General features: G+C 42.5%; 2 protein-coding genes across 8 annotated transcripts in view; both read right to left on the reverse strand.

The window, feature by feature from the left end:
• RGPD4 (RANBP2 like and GRIP domain containing 4) overlaps positions 1–10,037 on the reverse strand; it is a 51,326-nt gene extending 41,289 nt beyond the window's left edge. For 2 of the 4 annotated variants that reach the window (XM_064481763.1, XM_031441002.2), the window contains exons 1-3: positions 9,876–10,037; positions 1,910–1,977; positions 519–630 (exon numbers count right to left, since the gene is read on the reverse strand). In XM_064481763.1, coding sequence (XP_064337833.1) covers positions 519–630; positions 1,910–1,977; positions 9,876–9,947 — 252 coding nt within the window. In that variant the 5' untranslated portion in view covers positions 9,948–10,037. The remainder of the gene's footprint in view (positions 1–518; positions 631–1,909; positions 1,978–9,875) is intronic. The other 2 variants (XM_064481762.1, XM_031441004.2) reach the window with 2 other exon arrangements.
• A 7,359-nt stretch (positions 10,038–17,396) lies between these two features.
• The window catches only part of LIMS1 (LIM zinc finger domain containing 1), a 73,597-nt gene continuing 70,954 nt past the window's right edge, over positions 17,397–20,039 (reverse strand). For all 4 annotated transcript variants that reach the window (XM_064481766.1, XM_064481767.1, XM_064481765.1 and 1 more), the window contains exon 10: positions 17,397–20,034. In XM_064481766.1, the coding sequence (XP_064337836.1) occupies positions 19,920–20,034 (115 nt within the window). In that variant the 3' untranslated portion in view covers positions 17,397–19,919. The remainder of the gene's footprint in view (positions 20,035–20,039) is intronic.

The following is a 20,039-nucleotide window of genomic DNA, read 5'->3' on the forward strand; positions in this document are numbered from 1 at the left end:
AAAGGAAGGAGAGGGAAGGAGGGATGGCTGGGAGGCAAGGAAGGATGGGAGGAAACCACACACAAAAGAACAGCACTTTCTGACTATGGTAGACTTAAAATTTATAGGTGTTAATCTTCTTTTACAAATGCTAAGCTCTTTATGATAAAATAGCATACTCTGGGCCAAATAATTTAAAATCTGACAGGGGGGGATATCTCAGTGGTAGAGCGCCTGCCTGCTTAGTTAGCATGCATGAGGTCCTGGGTTCAATCCCCAGTAACTCCTCTAAAAATAAAATAAGTAAATAAACCTAATTATACCCCCAAAAATAAATTAATAAGATAAACCTAACTACCTCTCCCCTCAAAAAATATAAAAATTAAAACAAAAAAAATTTATCCAAATAAATAAAGTGATACCAGTGCTTGTTTTCAAGACATCCATAAAATATATTCAAATTATTTATCATATAAATTAACCTGGGCATATGCATGTTTGGCTGTGCAAAGGCTAAGTATTAATCTTATATAGTTTACCTTATAACATTCAACAGCTTTGTCTATGTTTTCCTCCACTTCATAAAGAAGACCAAGAAATCTGTGAGCTTTGGGATCCCTTTCTTGCACGTTAATATATGTAGATATATATCTGTTTAAAAATAATAATATAAAAACAAATCATCTTTAAATTACGACATTTAGAACTGTATTTAAATGCTGAGAGAGTATCTTAAGCCAAAGCAACCACTAAACTAATTTACATTGTTATTCTCACTGTTGACAGCACTATTCACTTAAAGTAGAATATGCAGATAACTCAAAAGCACCCACAGGAAAAAAACAGGTAATTCTTAAACACGAACACACATACCAAGTTGACAACGTACTCATTTTACTTTAAAACGCTACATTTACCAAATGCTCTTTCCAGTGCTACTCATAAGAAATGAATGCATAAATTATATTCTTTTCTGACTACATTTTGGTAAAGCACTAAAAAGTTTTGCATAGAAATTCAAACGTGATTACAGTAAATATCTTCTAAGTTATCATAATGCAAAATATTAAAGAGCAACAATTTCCAAGCAACCAAGAGAACATTCACCTATTTAACAAGAAAACAACATCTAAGAGGCCTGTGTGCAGCTGAAACAGCGCAGAGGAAGAACCACTCCCTACAGGATGAAACGCAGGTGACCTCCACTCCTTAACTCAAGTGGCAACTAAAAATGAGCATTTTCTAGGCTCAGTGAATGTTATCACAAGAGAAATTAGCCCAAAGATCAACACTGGAGGAAAAAGTGCCATTGTAACAAGGAACAGGGTTAACAGCCCCAGTGCTGCTAGTTAAATAAAGGTGCTAACACTTTCCTTACTTATCTTTACATCTTTCCAACAATGCCACTAATAGCCTGCCTCCCTCCTAATTCCCCGCTTTAAGCCACTACAACTCAGAAAACCAGATCCCCAACCTTCTTGGTCCTGGGATAAGATAGCCTCAGAGGATCCACCTATTCAGTCAATTAAAATCTTTTGCACAAGCTATTCTCCCGCCTGGAATTACAGTTTAACTTTGTATTCATTCACTGCTATTTTCCAGTTGATAAGAGCAGACATCTCACCAGGAAGAAATGAAGATATAACCATGATTCTCTTTTACTCTAACCCAGGACAATCTTTAGAGAAAACGTTAACCAAATGACCTCTTGCCCTAGGTATAAACAAGCGGTGGGCGTGCAGACAGTATCACCCTGAACTCCGTCTCCGAGGATCCAGACTAGTCCTCACCATCAATCTGATCGATGATTCCCTTATTCCCAGGACACACTTGGAAAAAACTGCCAAAAAGAACTTACTTTTATCCATTTCAAAGAACATGAGGAAAAGGCACTGGGTTCAGAAAATTAAGTTTACAGTTTGGTACTTACTTTTTAGCAAGATCATATTCTTTAGCTTCATAATACAGCTTTGCAAAATAGAATCCTTTCATTGACTTCTAAAAAAAATTAAGAATTCATTTATTTTTCATATTTTGAATTTTGCATATTTTCACAAGAACTAAAAATCAAGGTTAACATTAATATAATTCTTTTGTTCAGTTAAAAGGTTAAAAAGAATTGCTTGTACAAATGCATGTATGTTCTAAAAGTTAAGATTCCATGTTTTCTAATTCTCATGAAATAAAAAATAAATTTAAGAACAGCAAGACAAGATGACATCAGAAATTAAGAATTTATATCAGCAAGAAACCTTAGAATCACATGGTGCCACTCCCTCACTTCACAGTTAAGGAAAGAGACAGGAAGCCACTTTTCTGGGGAAAGGAAAGGTACTTCAGGGACCTCACGTCTCCTTCCTCGTGTGAGCCTCATGTGGAAGAGTCAGAAAGTACCTCAGGCCCTTTAAGGCACTGGAGATTCCTTGGTCCAGTTACCGACCTCTCCACAGATCATTACTTTACACTCAAGGAATTAAAGAGGCAGAAATAAAAACTGAATTCTCCTGGTAATAATCCAAGGCCACAACCTGGCTCTTTTTTTCTCTATAAGTTCCGAAGTCCAGAATGCTGGGATGTACCAGATGACTTCACGTACGTGCGATACAAGTACACAGTCATCAAACATCGTATTTTTTAAAACTATACAAGGACACAGGAAAACAACAATCAACAGATTAAGTGAAAAAAGCAATCTACAAAGTAATGTTTTCATTTACTGATTTTAATCCTAAAAACGCAGACGCTGGATCTGTCCGCCATGCCTCCTGTTCACGGTTCTGGTATCGCAGATCAGCAGTCAGTTTCTCTGTCCTCACGCACGAACCTGCACTTCAGGAAGGGTGACAAGCACACAGTGATGTGTGCGGGAGCAGAACAGTGCTACCCCACAGCACTGCAGCAGTTACTGACAGCACACCGCACTTTGACAAAGCCAAAGTCAGTGTTCATCCTCACAAACCACAGGCACACTGACTGTCTTGCTGGCTGGCAGTGTTCCTTCTTTCTTAGTTGGTTACAGTGGAGGGGGACAAAAAACAGCATGACAGATTGTACAAAACAGGAGAGAGACCAGGTTGTCAGAAAAGGTCTCATTAAGGGCATATTTGACCAGAAACCTGACTGAAGTAAAGAAGTAGTTACCTAGGGCAGACCAGACAGCAGATGAACTACAGTAATTTAACTAATCTCCACAGTTTACTATGTACAGTTTCAATTTTTCCTTCTTAGGAAATCTGTAAAACGTACTCTTAAATCACAGCCATCTTCCTGAAATCCTCTTCTCGTGACTTCAAAAAATATCAGGCTCTCTTTAGTTTGACTTCTACCTTGGTGGCTATTCCTTCTCCAGCTCCTTCACAGGCTCCTCCTCACTCATCAGCGTCCCAGGAATTGGTCCCAGGTCCTCTTCTCTCTCCCAGTGTCTCATAGGGGACACACGGTCCATCTCACCTGGGGCTACTGATGGTACACTGACTCTCAAATACATATCTCTGGCTCTCATCACTCCTGAGCTCTAAACTTAGGTGCAAAATATCATCAGTGCTACCTTTTAAGTTATCTCAAGCCGTCCATTTCTCTACACCTCCACTGCTACACCAAAGTCCCTGCCTGCCATGACAGCTCCTGGGGCTACTGCAAAGGCTCATTCCTTCCTGTTCAGTGCCCATCTAATTCATTCTCCAAAGAAGTACCATTTTAAAACATAAGACAAATCACACTATGCTTTTGTTTAAATTTTAAATTCTTTTATGGCTTCCATTACACGTTGAAGATACCTAACTCTCTCACCCAGGATTAGCATGACACAGTGCCTGCCCAGCTCTCCAACTTACTTCCTCTGGCGCTTGCATACTTCGGTCCAGCCAGTGACTGAAACCAGAAGGCACTTCTCCAACTCCTTCTCCTAAGGAGTCTGTTTCATGTAAATAAAGGCAATGGCGGGTACTGATGTGATGTGATTTCCGTCCAGGACTTTCAAAGTCACAGTGAAGAAATACAATAAAGGCAAATAAATGGCAGAGTGACTATGAAAGGTAGTCAAATGCCTCATCATCTCATCAGACAGTTATGAATGGAAGACCAAGATTCTTACTCTTCTAGTGAAACAGCAGCTGAGGGGCAATGAGTCTGAGAGACTTGGCTGACAGAGAGGACCCTGTTAAGTGGCCCTGGCCTGGCACATGGAGACTTATGAAAAGCAGAGTAAGTGGAAGGCCCCAATGCAACTCCCCTCCCTCTCACCTCCCCTCTATGCCCTGGGGAGGAGGCAGCATTGGGTCCAGTACACCTGTCAAAGGCATAACAGAAGTTTCCTAAGCTGAATAGAGAGAAAACACCAGTGAAGCAGGAGGAAAAAATTCAGAAAAAATCTCTGATAAAGGAAAAATCTTTGAGATTTTTCTAGGATTACGGACCCTGAAAGTGGCTTCTCCCAATCCTTTTGATCTTTTTAGTTTTAAACTAGAGGTACCAGAAGTTACCGTACTGGGTTTAGGCAGCCAAATATTCAGAGACCTCAACTTTTGGTCCCTGACATCACTTCTTCCTATCACTGTAAGGAGAATTCACCTGCCACAGGATTGTTCACTCACTAATACAGCTGAGTTTAGATTTGCACTTAGTGTGAGCTGGGTTTAGAGCTTTGTGAGGCAGGTTAGTTTTACTCTAATGATGATAGTACAACTGATTTCCCACATGCAAAAGAATGAAACTAAATCCCTTCCTCACACCATGTATAAAAATTAACTCAAGATGGATCAATAAAAACTAAAAACCATAAAACTCTTAGAAAAAAACATAGGGGTAAGTCTTCATTATCTCCAATTTGGCAATGGATTCTTAGGTATGACACCAAAAGCACAAGAAACAACAGATAAAATAAAATTCAGCAAAATTAAACTTTTTTTTGCATCAACTGACATTATAAAGAAAGTGAAAAGGCAACTTAGAGAATGAGAGAAAATACTGGGAAATCATACCCAAAATACATAAAGAATTTCTACAACTCAATAACACAAACACAAATATTCAATTAAAAAACCCAAAGTAGAAGGCTTGAGTAGACACTACTCTAAAAAGGATATACAAATGGCCAATAAGCCAGGAAAAGACGCTCAACGTTAATGTTATTAGTAATTAGGAAAATGCAAATCAAACTCGCAATAAAAAACCCTCATCAGGATGGCTACAAATCAAAAAAAAAAAAAAAAAAAAAAGAATGTGGAGAAACTGGAACCCTCTTACACTGCTAGTGGAGATATAAAATGGTGCAGCCACTATAGAAATAGTTTGGCAATTCCTCAAAAGCTAAACACAGGCTATACCCAGCAATTCTACTCCTAGAAATATATATACCCAAAATAATTAAAAACAAGGTCTCTAAGCGATGCCTGTACACTGTACCATGTTCACAGCAGCATTACTCAGTAATAGCCAGAAGGTAGAAACGCAAGTGTCCATCAACAAATAAATGGATAAACAAAATGTGGTATATACATATAGATTACTACTAAGCCATAAAAAGGAAAGTCCTGATACATGCTGTAATATGGATGAATATTTAAAACATGCTAAGTTAAATAAGCCAGACACAAAAGGACAATTATTGTACACTCTCACAGAAATGAAATATTTAAAATAGGCGAATTCGTAAAGTGGGAAAGTAGATTCAAGGTAACCAGTGCTAGGGAGAAGAGGAACCAGGGGAATTACTGCTAAATGGTTAAAAAGTTTCAGTTTGAGGTGATGAAAAGTTTTAGAAATAGACAGTGGTGAAGGTTAAACATCACTAACGCAACTGAGTTATATGCTTTAAAGTTATTAAAATGGCAAATTTTGTTATACCTAGTTTACCACAATTTAAAACATCAATAATACACTGAAACTCTTTAAACTGTACACATTAAATGGGTGAATTGTACAGTATATAAATTACTCTCCATAAAGGTGTTGAAAACATACTTACTTTCATGTCAAAATAGTGACTTACACCCAGAAAGTCATTCCATATGATCTTAGTATGACAATATTTACTGTACATCCATAGCAGGATATATTCTAAAACTATAAACAATGTTAAACTTCAGGATTCCTAAACATCTGAGAAAACAGATCAAGAAGGATAGAACTGTAGTTAATAAGAAATACTTTAAAAAGCAAAGAAAGGAATACATCAGAATTTGGTACACAGCCTTCCTTCCCCAAACCCATGAATTCATGAATTTATAAGACAGGAGGAAGTTTATGACAATAGTAATACACAACATTCAAACTGGCACTAAAAGGAATGTAGCTTCCCCCACCCTTTTTAAAACAGACTTCCACAAGGTACAATGTCAACACATCACAGAAAAATCAACACCATAACCCATTTTGCTCACTAAAGAGGACTATCTTCAGATGATTAAACAATTATTAAAGACTAATACAAAGAATCACAAAATTTGGGGGAAACGTGATACTCTTCTGTCTCTAGTCTCCTCATTTTATGAGGGGAGAGCCCAGGTGGGTTCAGTGCCTTGTAAAGGACACACAGCGAGAAAGGAGCGCACAGGACAGCCCCTGGCTGGACCAGTGCTGCTTCCCATGACACGTCATGCCACTGTGAGCGAATACTTGAATTCACTTCAGCTGCTAAGTCTGGAGAACTGCTGTGGGGCTGAAAACAGTACATTCAGACCTCAAGAGATGCCACATGACCCTTCAACTTACACAGCCACCTGACTCCGCCTCTTGCATACATCCCCTGTAAAAACCTGAAGTAAATAGGTTTGTTCTAGTATAAACTGGTGGGTTCCAAACTTATGGAGTCCCGACAAGGGTGAGGGAAAGGGGGATAAGCAACATTTAGGTACTGAACAGTGTGTTCCCACTCCCCTTTGCTGGGAAGATTAGGTTAAAAACCATCTCTCAAAAAATACAACAAACAGAGGACACAAATAAGAGACAAAAATTTGGAGGATCAAGTCAGAACCAACTTTCAATTACTAAGAACGTCAGAAAAATAAGAGGGAAAAAAAAGCAAGAGAGAAGAAAAGCTTGAAGAAATAACATAAAAAATGTCCCACAACGGAAAGAAATGAGTTTGTCAATTGAAACTTCCAGAAAACCTGTAAGCTATTAAGAACTAAAAATCACATCACACTTCTAACAGTACAATTCAAAAATGAAGCAGTGCTCTCAAAATTGAGGAAAAAATTATTTCAAACCTAGAATCTGATAACCAATCGATTAGGTAAAGACATTCTTTAGACATACGATGTTTAAAAAAAAAAATTCCCATCGATTCCTAATCAAAGCAAACTGGAGGTTGTGCTACACCAAAACAGAGGACATGAGTTACAGGAAACCAAGAGTCTAACACCAGAAAAGAGGTGAAAGGAATTCTCAAGATGATGATATAGGAAAGCCCAGTAGCACAGCTGTGTAGCAAAGAGAAGCAGCAACTGGCCTAGGGAGGAGCAATCAGACAAGAGTAATCCAGAAGGAAGACTCTTTAAAACAATTTTTTAAGCTAAAATTGGTAGATTGTGCAACCTATCTGTTAACACTTGAGAGTCTGAATTGAATTTGGGTACAGAATTAGTAATATATCAAAGGAAACTAAACAAACCAAAAGATAGAGCAATTATTATTAACTCTGGGGGAAAAAAACTATAAAGGTAACTCAAATGCAAAAATATTTACCTTCCCATAATTATACAAACACTAGATAATCATTTAACTAAAATTTGCAATAACATAACTGGAAAAATGAGGGTGAAAATAAATATATCTGTGAACAGATTTGGAGGAACTGAGTTGAAAGCCAATAAAAAGTGTCTAAAATAGGGAAAAGCAGATAAAGAAAAATACAGTTGACCATTGAACAAAGCAGGGGTTAGTAACACTGACTCCCTGGCAGTAGAAAATTCACACAGACTTGCAGCCGGTCCCCTGTACACAGGGTTCCTCTACAGTCTTGGCTCCTCTGTACCCAAGTTTCCACATCCTCAGACTCACAACACTGGGTTGTACAGTACTACAGTCCGTATTTACTGAAAAAAACCCACACAGGAGTAGACCTGTGCTGTTCAAACCCATGTTGTTCAAGGGTCCCTGTATATACGTATGTTAGAAGTATATACGTATGTTCAGAAGTATGAAGCACAGGTGTCAATGCTAGAACAACTAAGAGCTGTCAAGCTGCCCCTGAGAAGCAGGAAATCAGAGGTGAGGAATAGGAAGCCAACTAGACAGAACTCTAAGAAAACTAAATAGAAGCCATCTGGAAAAAAAATTAAAGAAACGTAAGTGACACTTTCACCAAAGGCAAAAGCAGGCATGAAAGAGTAGAAAATGGCAAAAGCAAAGAGGAGAGGAACAAACGACAGCACAATGGAGGCCTGGGAAGACAGGAGACTGTGGCCCCATCACTGCCCCTAGAACTCGGACATCCTGGTAAGTCAGTTCACTCACAGCCAGTCTCTGCCAAACTGGGCACCACGTCAACACCAGTCTCTTTCTACTCCTCACAGCCACTGCCTCTGCTTCACCCAGACCCAAGCTAAAAGAATACGGTCACAGGCTCCTAAGTCATCACTTGCTAATGTTCCACTGAAGTCCCAGGTTCTAAAGCAAATGATTTCCCCCTGTTTGAAGGAGAACATCTCATTAGAATAATACTCTTTATGGAGAGGTGGCTGTAGCTCAGTGGTAGAGCGCATCCTTAGCGTACACTAGGTCCTGGGTTTAATCCCCAGCACTTCCATTTAAAATAATAGTAATACTCTTTATAAATACAAAATAGGAGGCCAAAAAAAAAAAAAAAAACAAAAACCCAAAACCTTTAAAGTCTTGTCCTCACCCTTCTTTATTTGATAGAAAAGTTTAGTTCAAAGAACATTCTAACTCCTGTCTAGACAGTGGTTCTAAACATTTTGAGAATCCGGGTTCCCACCAAGAATTTCATAAAAGCTACAGATTTGCTTTAGAAAATAAAAGTCTATCAATTTCAAGGGTACAGAGACATTAAACAAAGCCCTGTTTTAGACTCTGGTACCACGTTTGTATTTACGACTATGCCAGCAGTTTGAAATTACAAAGTTTGTAGGCACCCTTCTCTCCTGTGAAGGAATGGCCTGTAACCTGCTCCTCTACTTCTAAATGAAAACCACACGCACTGCCGGAATCCCGCCGCACCACCACTCCGACGCCGGGCGAGTATCTTTAAGCTCTGCAGGTTTCCATACCCGCAGGGTCGCTGGGAGCGGGAAGATAACACGTGCCCGGTGGGCGGTGAAAGACGCGCAGACTGTGTGCCACGATAGCCGTGACTGTCCGTGCGCTTCCCCTTTTAATTCCCTCAGAAACCTCTGTCCCCACGGGCCCGAGCCCAGAACGCCACACTGACAGAGCGCCTACCGTGCGCCGAACACTGTCCTGCATGTCTAACACTGCTGGTCCGAGGACAGACGCCCTAACTCCGCCCTGCGCGCCCCACGCCCCACAACCTGCGAGCCGGCAGTGACTCAGGATCCAGCGCCCACCCTGGTCACCCAGCACGCGGCCCACCTCGGAGAAGGAAAAGCGCCCTCGGAGGCCTCTCGGAAGGCTGGAAGGCCTACCCCACGAGCAAGACCCGACAGGAAACCCAGAATCCCCAAGACTCCGCCGAAAAGCGAAAAGCCAGTAAAGGCCGCGTCCAAAGCGGAGTGTGAGGGCCGGCGAGGAGCCCGGGCCGTGGGCGCAGCGGTGCCGCCGGGGCGCCGAGGAGAAAGAAAAGGAGAAGGAGAAGCAGGGAGCGCCGCGCCAACGCCCGCCGCCTCCCCACCCCCCGCCCGCCAGCCCGGCCGCGCCTCAGCCGGAGCCATGGCGCCGCCGGCCCGCCCGGAGGCCGCACGCTCCGGCCGGCTCACCTCTCGGGGCGATGGGGCGGAGCCCTGCACCGAGGCGATGTACCGCTCCACGTCGGCCTTGCTGCGCCTCATCGCGCCGCCGACCGGACTCCGAGCGCGGGACGCCAGCGCCGAGGCCGCAGGGGCCGCCGTCTCGGGAGCACAGTGCTCGAAGGTCCGTGACGCAGCGCCGTCGCCGGCGAGGGGCCGACGCGCGTGCGTGCGTGCTGCGTCAGCACTGTGCGCCGCGCAAGTCCCGCGGGCGCCGGCGCTCGGAGACGACTGCGCTTGCGCGGCGCGGGCCCCGGCGCGCGGGAACGCGAAGCTCGTGGGTTGTGACGCGGTGAAAGCGCGCGGCGAGACGGCGGGCGGAGAGGGCCCGCGTCCGGAAGGGAGTTAGCTCCGCGCCCGTCGTCTGCGTCTTCCAAGTCGTCAAGTGCCTTCTTTCGGAACTTGAGTTTCTAAGTCTTAAGTTTAGTTTAAAACGATTTCACAAAGTGTTTCCAGTTTAAAGAAAGCGCGCCCGTGTGCACTGGACGTCGGCAGTTTACGGTTGTGGATGATTTGTGTCCTCCTGTTTTAACAGACGAAATGCGGTTTTCTCCAGCACTTGTAATTAACCTGGCCGCTTCCAGGCTTTCCCCATTGCTTGTCCCTTATTTTCTACAATGGGCGATACTGCCTCTCCAAGGAGGGCACCCCCAGGCTGTCCGTTTTGTTTCAGTCCTGTCCGCTAACCGGGGGCGGGACTGGAGTCCGCTCACTCCAGCCTCCGGGGGGACCCTGCGGGAACCCGGCTCCCGTGGAAACCGCGCGTTTGCCTTGGAGAGGGCGGGGTAGCAGAGCCGTGGCGACAGGGAGCACCGCCCTGATCAGGTCCTTCCCTGGCACTTCACTCTGGTGACGCCCTTGATTCTCCTGACAGCTTCCTGAGGGCACTGTTACTAACGTGCTCGGCTTTGCAGGTCAGGAGATCCAGGAAGGGAGCAGGCTGCCCCTTTCCCAGGGACTCTTACCTAGCATGTGTACCACCACCAGTCTGTTTTAGTTGAATATACTGAAAAGGAGGAGGCCAAAGAGAAAAGCTTGAGGAACTCAAAAGGCCTTTTCTTAAGTAAATTTATTAAGCTTTGTAATCTCAGTTTTTACCAAGTGGAAGGATGAGCTGCCCTTCTGGGCTTGGAAAACAGACTTTCTCCATGAAGATGTGTGTTCTGGCCCAGGTCTTTTTTCGCAGCACGGACCAGTTCCATCCAAACATTTTCACAAGTAATCACCCTTTCCTGGAATGACACAGTAGCTATAAATTCTCCATAGGGAACACCTCAGCGGTGGGATGCCGTCCACTGTACCGGCCACCACTCCTGCTGACGCATTGCAAATGTAAATGCCATTCAGGTGAGAGTTGAGTCCACAGACATACCTGGCTTATGAGATTTTTCATTAGCCACCATTTCATCTGATTAACCTGAGTCCTCACCTCTGATTTAATTGAACTATATTTGATACCTTGAAATAGCCTATAATGAAAAATAATATGAAAAGGGATATCCATACGTATAACTGAATCACTGTGCACCAAAACTAAGTGTTGTAAACTGACTATACTTTAACAATGAAAAAAGAACGCCAGAAACAGGAAGTACCAACATGACCGCTTTTTGCCACCGACGTTGTCTTTTGCTCTTGCCCATAATTAAGTTTCCATTTTAAAACTTTTGCTTTGATTGCATCTGTGAAAATAGTCTTTTGTACTTGGGGCGCTGACTTCCCTTCAACCTCCCCTGCCTTCGGGGTGCAGAAATGTCTCTTCCCTGTCAGCTGAAGAGGGATCACATGGTAGCTCAGCCCAGCCTTGCCTGGAATCCTGGAGGCCAAGCTCGCACACACCTGTAAATTAAGGAACGTGTGTACACACGCATGTACGTGGCTCTGTATGTAGACACTTGTATATATGTATATATGTGCACGTGCTTTTGTACGTACGAGTGTGCAAATTGAAGCCCCTTACTCAGTGCTGCCCAGGATAAATATAATGTGACCCAACATACAATTTAAAATTCTCTAGAAGCCGCACTTTAAAAAGCAAGAAGGAACAGATGAATATAATTTTAATAATTATTATTATAATTATGTAATTATAATTATTTAACCCACTATGTTTAAAACATAATTTCAACATGCAATTAATATAAACAGATTGTTAGTAAGCGATCTTACATTCTTTTTTCTGTACCAAGCATTCACAATCTGGTCTATGGAAATTGAATCTGTGTTTAGATTTCATAAAATGTAGGGTGGAAAAAAATAGATTCATTTACCCAAGTTGTTCCAGACATACCTGGAATTTGTCAATAACCGAAATGCATATCAAGCTTTACATTTTAAATTAATTAAAATTTAATCGAGTTAAAAATTCAGCTGCTCAGCTGAATGCACTCGCTCCATTTCAAGTACTCGAGTGCCCTGTGTGTTTGGTGTGTTGTGCAGCGAAGCTCTGAACAGTTCTAGTACTTGTTCAGATGGTGAACTTAAAGAGAACAGGTTGTGTTGGAGAACAGTATTACGTGTAGCAGTCAGTGGCACTGTCAGAAATGCCAAAAAGTACAGCATCTCAGAAGCTAGAACAAAACTCTGAGGAGAGAATAATCGACAGCATAAAAACGCTGCAGAGAGGTCAGGAAAGGTGACTGAGATAAATTCTTTAGACTTATGTAGGCCCCTGTCTGAAAGCTCTAGAGAATAGCCGTAGGTTGAACTGATAAACAAGCTGTGAGGAATGTCACGTATCCAGGCTGGTAAGAAATGGCCTACTTAATGTATCCAGTATGGATGGCTGGATAGCCAGTGACGGGTGAGCTCCTCAGAGGAGGACAACCTAAGATAGGCACAGCCGGCTGGACAAGAGATGGCCTACTTAATGAAGTTTCCTGATGAACTTTCAAACAGTCTGTCCTTGATCATGTAACATCCTGTGCTTACTGCAGGAGCTTGGGGACCTAAATAGTTTAAGATTATTAACATTGTTATAACTTAGATGATATGTGAGGCATCGTGCATATCCTTTATAAACCCTTTTCTAAGAATCAATAGAGAACTGCTTCGCTTCTCTCCACACGGTGTTCGTGTGTACATGATACCGCGCCACCGACAACTTGCTTCCTGAAAGTTGGTTTTTGAAAGAAACGGTGCAGGCAAAAACCAGCCTGCAAACAGCTGAGGGCTTAGGTGGTAAAGAAATGAGGTACAAAGTCATAATTACTATCTTCTTAATAGAACTGATGCTGGTATTTGGGGTAAATAATCATATAGAAAAATGACCCATTTGGGGTGTGTGTAGTTTTATGAATTTTAAGACATGCATAGATTTGTGTAATCACAACCACAGGATGCAGCTGATTCCATCACCCCCCAACCTGGGTCAGGTGACGGCATTAGAGTCACGCCCTGCACTCGTCCCTTGCCCTGATTCCACACTGTAGTTTTGTCTCTTCGAGAATATCTTATGGATGGAATCATACAGTGTTTTGATACTGGCTTCTTTCACTCAGCGTACTGCCTTTGAAATTCATCCAAGTTTTTGCATAATCACTAGTTCATTCTTTGCCATTGCTGAGTAATATTCCACAGTGTGAATGTACCACGGGGTTATCCATTTACCAGCTGTAGGGCATTTGGGTTGTTACAGTTTCGGGTGATTCTGAGAACAGAGCTGCTGTAAACATTTGTATATGTGTTTTTCAGTGAGCACAAGTTTTCATTTCTTTAGGGCAAGGGTTTGCAAACAAAGTCCTATGTGTGGGCTGGTTGCCTATTTTTGCAAATGAAAATTTCCTGCAACACGGCCATGCCCATTTGTTTATGTGGTGTCCTACGGCTGTTTTGTGCTCCAGTGACAGAGTTGAGTAGTTAGTTGTGACAGAGACCTGTGTCCTGTAAGCCTAAAATATTTATTATCTGGTCCTTTAAGGATAACTTTGCTCACACCTGTTCTAAAGTAAAGATTCAGGTGTGGGACTGTTGGGCCCCACGGTGGGTGTTATGTGTAACTTTAGGAAACTGTCAAACTGTTTTGTAGGGCGGCCATCTCATTCTGCATTCCCAGCAGGGACGTGTGAGAAATCTGATTGCTCTGCACCTTAGTCATCACTTGGTATTGTCAGTATTGTTACATTTAAGCCATTCTAAAAAGTGTGTAGCAGGACTGCACATGGTTTTGTAGCCAAGCAGGAGCCTCTGGGGCCTTCCCAGGACAACCCCACCCCCCTGTCCTTCACCTGCCTCTTGTCTGTAGACCTTCTCTGAGTTCCAAAGAATAAACTGAATCAGAGAAATGAAAAAATGCAAAAACAAAGGAAAACCGTCAAGCAAGACAAAATAACGATAGTTTAGCCGTTAAACAAAGTCAAGGACCTTTAGTTCCTCCTGAAGGTTATAGATAATATTCTGAGTCACGTCCCTGGAGCTGTTTTGCAGACACTGAGACCCCCACCAGCTGGAAGGAGTTAACTGTGCTGTCCACAAGCACGGGGACCCCAGATGGGTGGGAAGCAGAAAGTTGATGATGTTGACTCCTGATGACCTCGCCACTGACCAATCAGAACAATGTCTGGTGCTGCTCATGCACCCCACAGCCCCCTCCCTCCTCTGTTGTTAAAAACCTTTCCCTGAAAGCCTGCAGGGGCTTCAGATTTTTTAAGCACCAGCTGCTCGGACTCCTTGCTTGGCACCTGCAGTAAACGCTGTACCTTCCTTCACCACAACCTGGGGTCAGTAGACTGGCTTTACTGACTGTGGGCAAATGGGCCCAAGTGTCATTCAGTAGCAGTTTTATTTTAGCCCCTATAAGGTAATATTGTTGAAGATTCTCTCATAGGCACATTTGCCATCAGTAACTCTTGTTTGGTAAACTCTTTTGTCTTGTTGCCTATATTTTAATTAGGCTATTTGTTGTGATAAAATAAAATCTACATTTTAAGGCAGAATAAGAACATTTAAGTACATGTGTAATGTTCTCCAGCAGAGACCACATGCCAGGGCATGAGACAAGCCTCAGCACGTGTAAAAGGACTGAAATCATATGAAGTATGTTTTCTCACAACAATAGAATGAAATTAGGAATCAGTTACAGAGAGAGGTGAGACTTACAAATACGTGCAAATTACCAACCAACTTCTAAAACAACCACTGAGTCAAAGGAGGAGTCACAAGGGAAGCTAGAAAATACCTTGAGATGAATGAAAATAAAGATGTTAACGTGATCTGTCACCGCATGTGTGAGTCCCAGGGGCCAGTTGGGGCTGGGGGCGCTGCTGGCTCTGAGCTGAAAAGTTAGGATAGCTTCATGGAATGCTTGAAACTGGTTAAGGGCAGAGTGTGCTTTGCCAAGGATGCAGCAGTCGCTGCGCTCCTCCTGTGAGCGGCAAGGAGGCTGTGGAGCCAACCGCCTAGGGGGAACACAGATACACACAGTGTCTAACAGCCTGGGAGTCAGAGGTGTGAGTGGAGGGTTAGTTAAGGGGAAAGGAAGAGTGCTGGTTTTGCTTGGAGAAGTGATGAAGTGTTCTAAAATGTGTTGGATTTGTGCTGAGTCTCAAAAGTGAGAAGGGTATCTGTGTTTCAGGAGGGCAGGTGACAATATGGGAAAGACATTGAACCCTGTGTGATGGGCACTGGCAGTTGGGAGAAAACAGGCAACCACAGGCTGGGACCTGCTGGCCCAGTGCACCAAACCCAGGTCACAAAGCAGGAGCGAGTGAGTGACGGGTGCCTGGAGGTCAGGGCAGAGGGAGGGCAGCTTGGCGGCGGGCAGGGGCTGGGTTTGAGAGCACTCTGCTTGGTGGACACATGGAGGTTGTTGGGAGGGAAGGAGAGAAGTCAGCTGGACGTTAGCTGAGAAGCCTGGACAGACAGTGACCTCACTAAGGGAAAGGGAGAAAACAGGAAATGGAAGAGGGCCTAGGCCACCCACCCTTTCCCAGCCCCTCCTGTCCACTACCTGGCATCCTCCTCGGGAGTCCAGCTCTGGGAAAACTCCCCTCCCCCTCCGCGGGAGGAGGGTGCTGTGATTCTGCAGACCCTACGCTGGCTCGTCCCATGACGGCGTCCACGTGGTGCTGCAGCTTCCCGTCCCTCCTGCTTGGGGAGGAGGGAAGGAAGACTGCACCTGCCCAGGTGAGGAAAAGGGGTGCAGGGCTGGGATTAGTCAGCCGGGAAGGATGCAGCGCCTGGGGCACCGGCAGTGAGCGCACCACACACAGCGCCCTGGCTGCCTGAGTGACGTGAAGGCAGGCATCCCCCCGCCCCAGAACTAAAACAGATCAGAATTTACAGTGAACAGTGGGAAGACTCCCCCTCCAGTCCAAGGGTTCCAAGGTTTGCCTCATTCACAGTAACCTTACCATTTTCATCCATACATATAAAGGTTCTCTGATATATTCAAGAATACCTGAATTTTTCACCCCCCACCCCAGAGTAACAGTAGAAACGTGGACACACTACGTGGATTCTGGTAGTGCCACTTCTCAGTGGTGCAACCCCAAAGGCCAACATAGCATCACACCCCGTGCTGTCAAGGAGCTGGTGGTGTCAGGATTAAATGACAGTGTCACCTGCAAAGAAGCCGCTCTGTGAACCCAGAGGATGTCTGACATTTCTACGGGGACTTACATATAGAGCTACTTAAAGACAGTGTTCCAGGAGAAAACTACACACAGGAAAAGCTTGAAAGGGCTTTTTGTGGGGGAAGGTATAGCTCAGTGGTAGAGTGCGTGCTTTGCACACACAAGGTCCCAGTATCTTCATTAAAAAAAAATTTTTAAATAAGTAAATAAAACTAATACTCTCGCCAAAAGCTTTAAAAAGTAAATGAAAATCTAAGCAAGTTTTTTTTTTTTTAAAAACTTGGAACTCTCTTTTTTAAAAATTGAAGTACAACTGACATATAACATTGTATTAGTTTCAGGTGTACAACGTCATGATTCCAAACTGGTACCCACTGCAAAATGACCCCACAATGTCCAGTTAACATCCATCAGGGCTAGAAACTTCCCCTGTGATGAGAACTTTTAAGACCTACTCTCTTAGCAACGTTACCAATAGCTGTGCCCATGCTGGACGTGACCTCTCAAAGACTTACTTCACAACTGCAAGTCTGTACTGCCTGCCCCTTCACCCGCTTTGCCCACCCCCACCCCTCCACCCTGCCTCTGGCAACCACCAGTCTGTCCTCTGGATCTATGAGCTTTTTTGTGTTTTGTTAAGATTTCACATGTAAGTGAGGTCATACAAGACAAATATTTGTCTTTCTCTGACTCATTTCACTTAGTCAGCATTGTGTCCCATCCACGTTGCTCAAGTGGCCAGATTCCCCACTTGTTTATGGTTAAATAATATTCCATCGTGTACACACCACACCTTCTTTATTCATTCATCCATCCACAGACACAGGTTGTTTCCAAGACACCCTTTTCTTAAGCACTAGTCCTGTCTTCTCACAGTTCCATGTCTCAAAGCCACGGAAGCTAAACAATGCACAACAGGTTATTCTGAATCATTATGAGCATTTATTAAGCACAAAGAGTACACTGTGATGGTTGCCCTATAAAAAGTTACTGATACAGTGTCCCTGCCACTGAGCTGACAGTCTAAAATGAGATACTACAAGAATGCTGTGAGCTTACCTCACAACTTTCCTAACCTGGAAATCGTTATTTTGGCAAATAAATGAAGCAAAATGACCTACCACTTCAGTTACAATGTTAATAAGGCTTTGAAAGTGATCCAAAGACTGTCTTACTCGTACCTAGGCATTTTCCCAATTATCCTAGACTTAGAAAGAACACTCAGAAATCTGGTAAGAACAGAAAGTGATTTCAGGCCACTTTAGGACTTTAAACAAGGAGATGCTCTCTAGCCTGAGTTTTTCCATGGAAAATGCTGTGAACTCCAGCAGTTTGTCCTCTGTTTCACTGACAGCCTCCCCACCCCTCCCCGCTTCCCATGTGTAAGGGCCCAGCAATACCCTGTCAAAGAAGAAAGTGTGTTTGGATAAAACCCCCAACAGCACTGGAAGTGTGAACTAACACTTCAAGAGCAGAGTGAGCAGTGGGACCTCTGGACACGAGATGTGAACCAACCAGTGGGTTCAGCCCACGCTGCATCCACATGATCGAGAACACAGGTAAGTGGGCGTTTTCTGCCCCGGATTCCAGGGTGGGGAGTATCTGAGAATTCAGCAACAAGGCTCCAGGCAGCAAACCCTGCACTATTTTGCCTGTAACCACAGTATAGTATTTAACAAATATGCTGAAGACTTTCGTTGCTGGTCATCTATTGCTGCCAAAGGCACATGGAAGTGATTTCAATTCTTGCTTCAAATGCAAAGACTGTATCAGACCTCTGAGCACATAGTCTTAAACTGTATATTGATTATTTTCCATCACTGATAATTCTTTGAACCCTAAAAGAACACTAAAAAATAAAGTAATTGGTTATAAGTTATTTGAAAACTGAGATAGAATTTACTCTGTAAAGTGCATGCACAAACTTTAAAAAAAATACATGCATACAAATATTTAATGGCAGACTGGTAGCATCCTGAGTTTTTTTTTTTTAAATGGCAAAACAGTATTTCAGAAATTTTTGGAAAAACCCATAATTTTCACCTTAGAGGTCCATCTTGGCAACTGAATCTTTTACATAACACAGCAGCAGTAACATTTAAAAAATGTTCACAGAATCTGCTTTGCATACACATTTATGGAGAAAGAATGGTCCAGACACATCAGGACAAAACTTTTTACCAAATAAAATAATTCACTACTTTCGACCTAAAATCGGCCCTTAAACATCCCTCTTCCAATTTAGAAGTGTCACTTATACCTCCTACTTATAGTAAATGATTTGTAATGAAAAACTTGAAATTCATAGCAACATCATTCTCTCCTAATGAGATCACAGAAATTAATCTCAACGTGTTTCCCCAAAAAGGAGAAAAATATTCTTAATATACTCATAGCTGTGGCAAATGAATTTGAGTTTACAAATCTCAGTCAGTGCACTTAGCACTTATTTTTGGTTTGTACTGTGTGAAACAGCTAGAATTCCTGATTAATGTATGTATTTTTCTAAGGCAACGCAAGTTTGATTATGTATAAAGCATAGATACTAGCATGGTTATAAAGGCAATATGACTGATACATATACATTCACTTTTTAAGCAATACATTCCAAACTACATCAGATTTAATTTCATGTCCTAAGACTACATCTTTGACCTTAAGCTTAGACGCATAATTGCTGTACTGCATTAAAAAATACTTCATTTTTCCAAAATTGTAAAGTACACTGTATTTTCAAATACCTAGTATAAATTTTTTTGCACAAAATTTAAAAAGGAATACTATTAGCTAGCTGTAACTACTATGTTAAGTAATTGTATGAAGAAGTTAACAAGGAGAACAAAATATAAAACTAAGCATAATAACTACTGCATTTAACAATGACGACAAAAATCCCCAAGTCAAGTAGTTCTGAATAGACCTGCTTCTTGTCTTAGTAACGTGCGTATTCGTCTTACAGCCAGTAGTCCAATAAACGTACTGAGATTCTGTGAGATTTGTTTTTCTTGGCTGGTTATTTTTCTTTCCTATATCCTCTCCAACTGCACTTGTAATTATTTACCTTGAACTCAAAATAAGGTTCATATTTTTTATCTGAGTCGCGTAAAAGCTAACTCCCTACTTTCACTTTTAAAAGTTATATTTAATCTTTGGACCTTTATTAAAATTTAGCATTAACTTTTTTTTTTTTTGCTATTAAGCCTACATTTCAGCACACTGACAAGGGTTATGAACAAAGGCAAATCTTGATTTCATCCATTTTTAAAATTTGATTCCACAAACTTTTTTCTTCTTTAACGAGAAAAAGGAGATGAAGAAAACCATTCCTGGTCCTCTCTACTTTCAGCTATTTTGAGATACAGCTTTAGGTAAGGGTGGATCAGGTCACGCAATCTTGTAATCTCTGATCTTTGCACAAAAGAGAAACAATAACTGAAGGCAGTTATTTCCTTCCTAAGGTCTCGGCTAGCTTCTTAAGTCTTTTCTTCAGCTCCAGCGGAAATTTCTCATAGCACTTCTTACAGACTGGCTTCATGTCAAACTCCACAAATTTATTCCTAAA

Source organism: Camelus dromedarius, chromosome 33 (assembly GCF_036321535.1).
Source record: "Camelus dromedarius isolate mCamDro1 chromosome 33, mCamDro1.pat, whole genome shotgun sequence".
NCBI classification, from domain to species: Eukaryota; Metazoa; Chordata; class Mammalia; order Artiodactyla; family Camelidae; genus Camelus; species Camelus dromedarius.